We start from the raw sequence: 10858 nt of genomic DNA, 5'->3' as shown, positions 1-10858 counted from the left end.
CTCCGATCACCATGACAACCTCAGCCCTGCGCCGGCAGGTGAAGAATATTGTGCACAACTATTCCGAAGCAGAGATCAAGGTAGTGTAAATAAACAGTGTTATTAAGTGTCGTAGTGCAGAGGCTTCGTGTGTTAGACTTTGAGGAGGGTAAACTTCTTTAAATGAACACAGATGTCACATCAGAACAAAACTCTGAACAGCTTCTTTATCTTGACCCCTCTGTTCTAAATATGACACTTTTTAACTGCACACTTTTTATGATACATTTATTTTGGATGAGAGAAAACATGCATGAAATGTAAATATGAGAAGAAATTGAGATCTTTTTTTCCTCTGCTGGTGATGTGTAGGTTCGCGAGGCCACCTCGAATGATCCATGGGGCCCGTCCTCATCTCTCATGTCAGAGATCGCTGACTTGACCTTCAACGTAGTGGCGTTTGCCGAGGTCATGGGCATGGTGTGGAAACGCCTCAACGACAGCGGCAAGAATTGGAGGCATGTCTACAAGGTGACTTTATGACAGATTTCTGTCAGATTTTACAGGTTTCTCTTCCTTTCTACCAGCCTACTCTAACTGCTTGTTTAGCATCCCTGTGACTGCTGACCACTCACCACCACCACTTCCCGCCCTTCACCTTCAGCTTCTTAAATAATTTATTACTTTCTTCTCTGAGGTTGACATTTGTGGTTCAGAGTGAAATATCGTGAAAACGATCAAAGGGATTGCCATTAAATTTAGAACTAATGGTCAGGGTCTCTAGAGGATATATTCTTATGAAAGTGATGATTCATGACTTTTCCTGTGGCGCCACCAACAGGTCAAAGTTTTTAGTACTCCTGTTAGATATCTCAGCATCTAGTTTAAGTCTTGGCACAAAATTTGGTACAGATATCCATAGTGCCCAGACAATCTTGCTGACTTTGGTGATCCTCTGACTTTTCCACCATTAGGTTGACATCTTAATCCTAAATAATGTTTTTATTAACCTCAACTTTCCTTTGTGTTTATTGCTAATTAGGAAATGTTAGCATACTAACATGTTAAACCAACATAGTGAACATAGAAAACACATAGACTGCATGTAAAAATGGATGAAGCATCTCCATTTCCTCCCACTGTACAAAAATGAAGCATAAATATTCAGCAGCACAATATGCCATTTTGTGCTGGTGATGTCATTTGAAGCCAGAGCAAGACACCAGGAAGTGCGCTGCTCTTTGACGCAAATTTTACAAAGTGGCCAAAAGTGGAATTACACTATCCGGTTCCATCATGTGATGCCATGGGGCCCAGAAAGACTTTTTCCCATTGACTTACAATGGAAAGGAGACGTCTGTGATTCAGTGGATAAGTTTTTGTGAGCGTCAAAACCTCAGCAAAAACACTTGTTTCACTATCAAGATTTAATCCATTCAGTCCTATAACATTTGGAAAGTCAGGAAGAGACAAAAAATTAAATCATTTGCTTGCCACTCAAGCTCTCAGAGTGCTGAACTGGAAGTCAGACACTCTGCCAGTGGAAGTCTCTGGTGCACATGCTGTGTTGGCCCCGTAAAGCAGAAGATCAGGGGACATTCAGACTGTGGAAATAGAGCGTTTTTTGCTTCACGTGCCACTGAGCTGCTCTTTAAGGAATGAATGGGTCTCGCCACCATACTGTGTCCAGGTTTTCTTAATAAATCAATGAGCCACAGTCTGTGCAGTAGTGATCTCCACAGTATCAAGTCCCGCATAACACCAGTCCAACCATATGTGAGCAGCATCATTGAATGCGAGAACACCGTTTGGCACTCGCAGTTGTCATCCATCTCAATCGAATCAAACCTTTTTTTTTAATCAAATAAATGATTAAAACCAAACTTACGCCATGGTGATAAGAACTACCTTAAATGACAGAAACTGAATTATGGGAACAATTTATTGGGCATGTACTTTGAGTATTAAAGGGTTTATTGCCTGTGCTGCAGCCAGCCACCAGGGGGCAATCAAGATGTTTTGGCTGCACTGTTGGGCGCTGTCATGTCGTCCATCTTTATTATACCGTTTATGGGTAAACATTACACCAGGTAAACACTGACAACCTAGCATTATCATTGCAAGCATGTTAGTATGCTGACATTAGCATTTAGCTGAATTCAGCCTCACTGAGCCACTGGCATAGCTATAGACTCTTAGTTTTGTTTAAGCCATTCTTTCATGTATCCATCTCATTGCATGTGTCCCTTTGCAGTGGATCTATTTGATAATGTTAATGTGTTTTTGGCAATTTTGGCACACAGTGTTGTAACCAGCATTTAATTCCAGGCTCTGACTCTGTTGGATTACCTGCTGAAGACAGGGTCAGAGAGAGTGGCCCAACAGTGCCGTGAGAACGCCTTCACTATTCAGGTACTGGACTGCAACAAGAGGAGAACCTCAGCAATCTGAGCACCTCGGCACAGAGCGGCTGTATTGTTTATTTGGATTGTCATGAGTGTTACCTTGGCAACCACCTCTCTTAGTAGTGACCTTATCTTAAAGAATAAAATATAATCAGCAAATGTAAAATACATTCTAATAAAAAATTCACAAGATGAAAATGCAAGGAGTAACATTTTTTAAAAAACAATGAGCAAACTATAATTTCCTAATATATACGCTGAATGAATAACATTCCTGAGGATCAGATTATTGAGGTTTTCCTGCATCTTCTTAACCAAACTTTGATTGCACATTTTTAAAAGTTCAAGTTTGTCTCTAAAAGATCATGAAAATCTTTTGTCTACATGTGGTTCAGACGCTACGTGACTTCCAGTACGTAGACCGTGACGGCAGAGATCAGGGGGCCAACGTTAGAGAAAAAGCACGCCAACTGGTGTGTCTCCTCCGTGACGAGGAGCGGCTTCGACAAGAGAGGAGTCAAGCCTTAAAGACCAAGGAGCGAATGGCTGGGGGAGGTAGCGGAGGGGGCGGGGGGGTGTATGGAGGGATACCCCCGTCTTACCACCCAGGCAGACGAACAAGCCAGCCCAGCATGGCTGTGCTGTACGGGGAGGAGTTCAGCCGCTCCAGAGGCTCTCCGTCCTCCTTTAACTGTGAGTATTGTGAGTATTTAAACTTTTTTAGCTGAATGAGGGCAGAAGAAAGGTGCAAACACTTTGACATATCATCACCTTTTAAATTTATATGGCGGACTTGTTAGCAATCAGTTGCTTATTTACTCATCCAGCAATTACAGAGCAACATCAGCATTTGGAGGTGTGTTTCTGATCACCTGATGAATATAAGTCCAATACTGACTTTCTCCAACTCAGGAAATATCTTAATCTCTAGCTAAATTAGTCGCCAACAATGTCTGTCTGCTGTTTGGTGCTTAGCAAGGAAGTGTACAATGGATTTGTACAGCCTTGTGTGCTTATAGTGGGTGTTTTTTACTCAACTACAAGGCGCAACAATAAGCCCAGTCTGCTTTCAAACTTCCACAGACTTTAAAAAGCGACACAAAAGTAAGATTTATTTGTCTGAACTTATCTGAGATGTATAATCTGAAGTCTTTTCAAACAGTTTTTCATGGTTTTACAAGAGAAAAAACTTGTTTTGCAATGTACATTAATTGCTCCATTAATTGCACAACCATTTCCCACAACCACAAGTTGCCCGCTGCGTCTGAAAACGACGCCATAAGAGCGAAACAAAACAGTAAAGTTATAGGCTTGACACCTAAACGATAAGCTGAATCTTTTCATAAAGCTTCAAGTCTGAACTTATCTGGAGCAATGATAAGCTTAAGTGTGTTAAAATGCACACTTGTATTTAGGCTGATCCCTGATGAAATGCAGTTTGTGCTGTAGATGGACACTGTGGACAGTCCACCACGTAGATTATCAATACTGCAGCGTAGGCCTGAAAATATTCAAATCAGCCCCACACTTCCTGTGCTCCGTGCATCTTCTCATGCACCCCCACGTCAATCTGACCATTTCTCCTCACGCTCTGTCACTGCTTCCTCCCTCAAAAACTCCTTCACTTATTCCCTCCAGCCTCGTCCTCGTCTCCTCGTGCTGCCTCAGACCTGGAGCAGGCTCGACCTCAGACGAGCGGCGAGGAGGAGCTGCAGCTCCAGCTGGCTTTAGCCATGAGCAGGGAGGAGAGTCAGAAGGTAAAACAACACACACACACACATAATATGATAATGTGTAATCTCTTAAAGTGTGTGACAGCGTACCCTCACTACACAGACACACTCTACCCCTGCAATTGAGCCACACATGTCTCATTGCCTCTTGATGATTCCAATAATGAAAATGTTGATACAAACGCTCTGAACATTCGCCCACCTTCATCTAGCTAGCCCTTCCTTCCCCTGTTACCATAGAGATGGATGAAGACACACAACCACAGATTGCTTTAAGCCTTAAGCCAAAAGGAGCACAAGCAGGTACACACACAGAAACACACCTCGCTCCTTACTATTCTGTGTCAGCATGTATTAACCCTCTCCTGCATGATACGGCTCTTACAGCTTAACTTCTTTGTAACCACTCAGTGTCTTTCCTCCTAACTTTTTTTCCTTCCTGAGCCAGTTTGTGCCACTCCAGGACTTCTTCTGTATCTCCCACTGGCCCTCAAACAAAATCTCTTTTTTCTCACACAAGAAACGTCTACATATAAAACATCCTCTGCACTCTTTCTTGCTCTGAAGCAGCCTCTGCTCTTTGTCAACTAAATATTTCAACAGCACAAAAAAGCCACCAGCGCTGCCTTCGTTTTGCTGGGCCAAACCGACGACTGTTTCACTAACGCTGGTGTGTGTGTGTGTGTGTGTGTGTGTGTGTGTGTGTGTGTGTGTGTGTGTGTGTGTGTGTGTGTGTGTGTGTGTGTGTGTGTGTGTGTGTGTGTGTGTGTGTGTGTGTGTTTGTGTGCGTCCACGCTCATTGCCGTTGCGGTAATATTGATGATGTCACGATGCCGCCCCTGCAGGAGCAGTGCTGTCGCCAAGGAGACGAGTCTCTGTTACAGAAGGCCCTGGATGAGAGCAGGAGAGAGAGTCAGTCGGGGACACAGGAGGTGAGTTTTTTAAAATGTGCTGTACAGTACGAGTGTGGGTGCATGCGTGCTGTATGAGTGCATGTGTTTGCATGGAGAGGTGGGCGGGTGCATTTGTAGGTGGTTTTTTTGGCAGGCATTTAGAGAATGAAGTGGAGTTTATAGTGCGGACTGTGGGATAGGGAGGGAAACGAGACAAAAAGACATAGATCAGCATAATGAGGGAGGTTTGAGAGAGAAACGCTGAAGAGCTGAGAGAGGAGAAGGAGGTGCCTGCTGAATGATAATGACTTTGTCTTGTCTAACCTTGAGCTCAGCATGACATTTCCCTGAAAGCATACTCCTTATCATGTTGCACACCAGCCCCTTTACTCATTGGCCTGTCAACAAGCCAATCAGAGTCACCAGCGGTCTTATGTAAACGTGCTCATGGCTTGTAATTTGTCACGTTATCGTAGAAATCCTGGTACTTTCTGCTGCTGTGGAAATAAAGACCAGGGAAAAACAGTTAACGTGAGCTTCCCAGTGGTTCTCTGTAATTCCTGACATATTTACAGTCAGATACATGTTATTTATCATAATGTCTTGTATCATTACACATTCAAATGTGACATTTAATTTCTGACCTTTTATTTGATGCCTTATTGTAAAATGTGCAATGGGTGTAGCAAGATGAAATGCTTTAAGTTCCCCAGTAGATATGGTTAATGGTATTTGGAAACAAAAAGAAAAAACTATAGCAATACCGCACTTGTTATAATAGCTCTTGAAAGTTGCTTCTTTAAATTACATCTATTACTTCTCTCTAATTGAATTCAGAATCTAGGACCAAGTCCATATATACACCTGTATTTTTAAAAGGAAGGTTTATGCTATTTTTGTAGGGATGCATGATTTTTTGTTTTTTTGCAGATATCCATTATCCAGATACATAACAACTGATATGTCTGACAACTGACACCAATATCAATAAATCCACATTTTTCCCCACGTAATTTTATCATTACATCATCATCAAGTCTCCTCTGTCATGGAAATAACATCATATTATGCATATATCATGCTTGATAGCCCACTAAGAGATGGAGACATAACATACAATGCTTTTCAGTGTATGTAATATTCATTCATTGTGCAAAATAAGACAAATACTTCAGCTTAGGGTTGATGTTCTGTACATGTTCGCTTAATTCTTAAAAGAAAAAAAGGGTTGTGATGTTCGCACAATCAGCATATTGTGTGATTCTGATATTTCATTTGAAAATCAGTATCTGATGATACTGATGATGTTCCAATATTATCATGCATCCCTACATTGTAACCTTTAGTTCATTTTGCATTTAAATCACCGAAAGGCTTACGATTGATGAAGTAAGGCTGCCTCTGTTACATTTTTTTGTTATGTCCATATTGTGTCTATACTGTACTGTATGTACACAATGTGAATATCCGTGTTGATACCATATGTTCAGGGTATTTTAAGGTTAAACAGTTATCACCAGACTGCACTGCTGTCTACTCCACTGTGAGTCACTGCTCTGCCAACTGCTGCAGTCATCTAAAGAGGGGAGTCCAGATGCAGCCTGAAAAATAGTTTATGAATCCCCTCAAGCACTTTTCATTTTTGCATGATGTCATGTAATCTCATAATCTGGTTTTCAACTGTGTTACCTAGTTTTGGCTTTCTCATATATTAATCAGCCGAATTAATGATTATATATCTCACACCTAAAAAGCCCTGGCTGTTATGACTGTGCGCTTTCAGTACAGTGGCAGTAAAACATTGTGCATTTTATGTTCAAATGAAACAACATATTTGTAATTTAAAGTGAGCTAACCGTTCCCTGGTAAATGCACATACAAATTACTGTCAGTGTGACTTCAGTATATTGTCACTGTTCTGTCAAAACCATGTACCTCCAAAACATCAACTTCCGTTAGTTTTCAGCTTTGGGACAAAGAAGTACAGTTTTGGAGATACATGGACTGTGATTAAGTCATAACTGACACAGCATGAGGAAAACATTTCCGGCATAGTTTACTCTTCTGGTGGATTCACAGACACTTACACCACCAGTCCTGTTTCAGCAGCTTTAAAATAATACTTTGCCCATTTTCGACCAGATTTATATCAATATTATATGAATAGTATGTGTAAATGAACTGTGGTAAATTTCCCTCCATGTTACCAGCACCCAGATTTTTTGGTCATCTCAAAGCTCAAATCTGATGCATGAGGCTGTTGCTCCAATTACAGATCGTACTTCTGCATTTCTGTGTGCCAGCTGTATAGCTTAATATAGAAGCGGATATAGAGAGGGTGCTGCTTCCCCCTATCTCTGAAGTCAGATTAAACTCTGAACTAACGGCCAAACTAGGAAGCACTGATGTATTAAAAATCAAGATTCTATCACTATATTGCCAATTTTTCACCTGAAATGTCTTCAGAACCATAACTGCCCTGTTTAGCCATTATATGAGAATTTGTGAACAGATAGTGAGTGCCATACTGTCTCCTGTATTGTAAATATGGAGGCTGAAAAAAAGTGAGATCAAACAGCAAGTCTGATTAGTGTTGATCAAATATGAACTAAGATTCTGTTATTTAGTTGCCTATCTCTCGAGTCAGTGGTTTTCAGAAACATTTTTTAGTGTACTGTTTGATTGTAAAATGAGATTGTTGTTACCTGGCCGCCATATTGTTTTCTGTGTCAAAATGGCCAAACTCACATTATGCCATCCATCAGTAGGAGCCTTTACTGGTTCGGTGTGGCACAGTGCATTCTGGTAGTTGTAGGTTTTCTACCACTTGAGTAAGCGCCAATGCCACAGCCCATTTTCTCTGGTTTCTCTGGTCATGTAGCACCAATTTCAAAAGTATTTGCATCTGTCTACTTCACAGACAGCCTAGTTACACTCTTCCAAGCTGAGTGTATAAATGTTATTTTAAAGTAATTGTCGTATTGTACAATCACAGTAACTATATCAGTCCCCGTACTCTCCTCCTTATACTTTATCTTTTAGTGAAAGTCTTTTATGGTTCACAAACTCTTCCAGTGACAGAAACCTGACATTTTTTTAAAACAGATTTACAGAAAGGTTTTTGTCTCCCTCTGTAGTCGGCCATGTTGGACCTGGTCGACATATTTGGCCCCTCATCTGAGGTCCCACCTCAGCCTAGTGACCCTTGGAACTCTGCCCAACCCACCGGTGACATCACCTCTGACCCCTGGGACTCTGTAGGTAGGTGGCTCATCACAGACACCTATTTTATGAGCTTGTGTGCTTTTATGCTTCACACAAAGTTTTGGGTTTTTCCTCTGTGCCACAGCGGTCCACTCCAGCACTCCTGTGATTGGCAGCCCTTGGACGGCCCCTCCTTCATCCTCCAATGCGACCAACCCTTGGGCTCCATGTGCCGACTCTCACACAGACCCCTGGGAAGCAGCGCCTGTCTCCTCCAGTCCTGTCACTCATGCGTGGGACAGCCCAACAGACGGAGGTTCCTTTCGGAAACACCAGCCTTATCAAAACTTATACACATCATAATATCTGTCAAACAAAAATGTAAGTGCTGCACTCTGCTTAAGATTGTACTGTTTTTGTTTTGACACGCAGGTGGAGATGGAAAAGATCCGTTCGCTGCACAGGAAGAGGAAAATCCTAAACAAGAGGTTCCTCAAGTGTCCTCCCCTCAACCTGCTAGTCCTACAGGTAGTGCAGTTCAACACAGCCAGATGCACTGTAGATTTAACTCTACATTTCATCTTACTGAAGCAATAAGTCCCCTGTGGGGACAGTGGTTTGAAAGGGAAAAACTTTTGCCGCAAAAGGTAGACTGATACTGTGTACACACAAGGTGACTTCATGTAGATAAAACAGAAAGTGTTCCATTGTACCTTATGCTTATATTATGAATCGTCACCTTTCGCCTTTCGCTTATGTTTTTTTCCACCACATTTCAAACATAATTTTGTGCACAAAACTTCACCAGAGTGCAGGAAATTAAGTTTTTGAATTTCCTGGGATTCAGGTTGATTAACTCACATGTATGTATTGAACTGCAATGCATTAAATGTTCCAGCAACAAAAACACCTGTACAATAATGAAATCTAATACAGTAGCACGGTAACAAACTCCAATTATATTCCTGATATTGATACTGAAGTACTGTGCACTTTATGTTGGGATACTTTATCACCCATGGATCATTTTGCATCATATCCCCTCAATAATTATCTTTTAAAGGAACAGTGTGTAAGATTAAGGTGGATTTAGTGGCATTTAGCAGTGAGGATTGCAGATTGTAAGCAGCTGAAACCAGTTAGAATTTCTTCAGTGTCTGCAAAATATCTGCAGAGGTCTCTTCTGCTCCAAAACAAATGGACCTGGTGATTAAAACTAGTTAAAACCCAGAATAAAGAAGTTTTGCATTACAAATCCCGTTTTTTTCCGACACTCTCGTAGCGGAGGGCTGCTAACTACAATTGCCGATGCAAAAAAGCAAATGGCCCTGTATAGAACCAATGTTTGGTTTGTCCATTCTGGGCTACTGTAGAAACATGGCATCGCAACATGGTGATCCCTGTAGACGAAGACCCGCTCCCTATGTAGATATATATATATATATATATAAACAATTCATTGTAACTTCACAAAAACACAATTCTTATTTTCAGGTGATTATACACTGGAGTAATCATACATATGATATTATATCATATTGTAACTTTTCTCCTGTACCTGATGCAGATGCAGAGCTGTTTGGGGTAAAGGCAGAGTCCGACCCTTTTGCTGGAGCAGATTCGAAGCCAGATCCATTCGGGACCGACCCTCCTGTGAAACCCCAGGTCAATGGACGAGAATCGTCCAGCCCTGAGATGTTTGATCTGTCCCGGCTAGCACCCCCGCTCAGTGCCCCACCTACACGTGTTTGTCGAACCCCAGAAGCCTTCTTGGGACCTACAGGGGCCTCACTGGTCAATTTAGACGCTCTGATACCCTCCAACCCTCCTAGTAAGACGCACAACAACCCCTTCCTCTCAGGTAACTAACTGTTCAGGAGCTTGCATACTATTGTTGCAGAAACATTACTGTGGTATAATTTAACAAGTTTTTTCACCCACCAAATTCTGTCTTCCCAGGTCTGAGTGCTCCGTCTCCCACCAACCCCTTTCACTGCGACCAGCCTCGCCTCACCCTCAACCAAATGCGACCATCCTCAACATCCCCACTGCCCCCCCCACACCCCCTCTTACAGCCCCTCACTACCCCTCCCTCTGCACCACCAGCCACCCATCCTCCCCTCCTCTCTCACACAACCTCCCGCCGGCCTCCTGGACCTTCCCTCCAACCTCCCACAGCCCCTGCTCCCCCTTTCTCCACGACCAGCGCAGCGCACTCAGTCACAGACACACAGCCACAACCCCTTCCTCTGAGAGCTCTTCAGCTCTCATCTGCAGAGGGAGACGATAGGATGGACTCTTTTTTTGGAATAATCTATGCCGACTACAACGAGACTAGTTTAAATGAGCCTGAACTGGACTGCGGATCCTGGTCTGATGTCATTGTGCACACTTGAAGTGGATAAAACTCAGACTGGATGTATTTGTGTCTAAAGACACATCAGCTGCTATATAACCTGAACTCTTGAAGAAAAGCTCTCTCTCTCACACGCACACGCACGCACACACACACACACATGCACTCAGGCGCACTTAAGGGTGCATAGACACAAACATGCACACAACACCAAACTAACAGGGTGTATCAACAGTCCCTTCGATGCCTTTTCCCCACCCACAGTGACAACTCCGAGCACCCACAGAG

The 10858-nt window shown here is 42.5% G+C and overlaps 1 protein-coding gene across 1 annotated transcript; it reads left to right on the top strand.

Annotated features, from left to right (window-relative positions):
- The first annotated feature begins 3 nt into the window (after positions 1–3).
- On the top strand, positions 4–10548 carry epn3b (epsin 3b). Its single transcript, XM_042485556.1, is given in 12 exon segments — positions 4–80; positions 352–510; positions 2308–2391; positions 2780–3077; positions 4023–4141; positions 4963–5049; positions 8148–8271; positions 8360–8530; positions 8647–8742; positions 9782–10075; positions 10174–10268; positions 10270–10548. Coding segments are annotated over 12 exon segments (1794 nt in total). The 5' UTR covers positions 4–11; the 3' UTR covers positions 10468–10548.
- Positions 10549–10858: the final 310 nt, after the last annotated feature.

Source organism: Plectropomus leopardus, chromosome 4 (genome assembly GCF_008729295.1).
Source record: "Plectropomus leopardus isolate mb chromosome 4, YSFRI_Pleo_2.0, whole genome shotgun sequence".
Taxonomy (NCBI): Eukaryota; Metazoa; Chordata; class Actinopteri; order Perciformes; family Serranidae; genus Plectropomus; species Plectropomus leopardus.
This window is presented reverse-complemented; position numbering and strand designations above follow the sequence as displayed.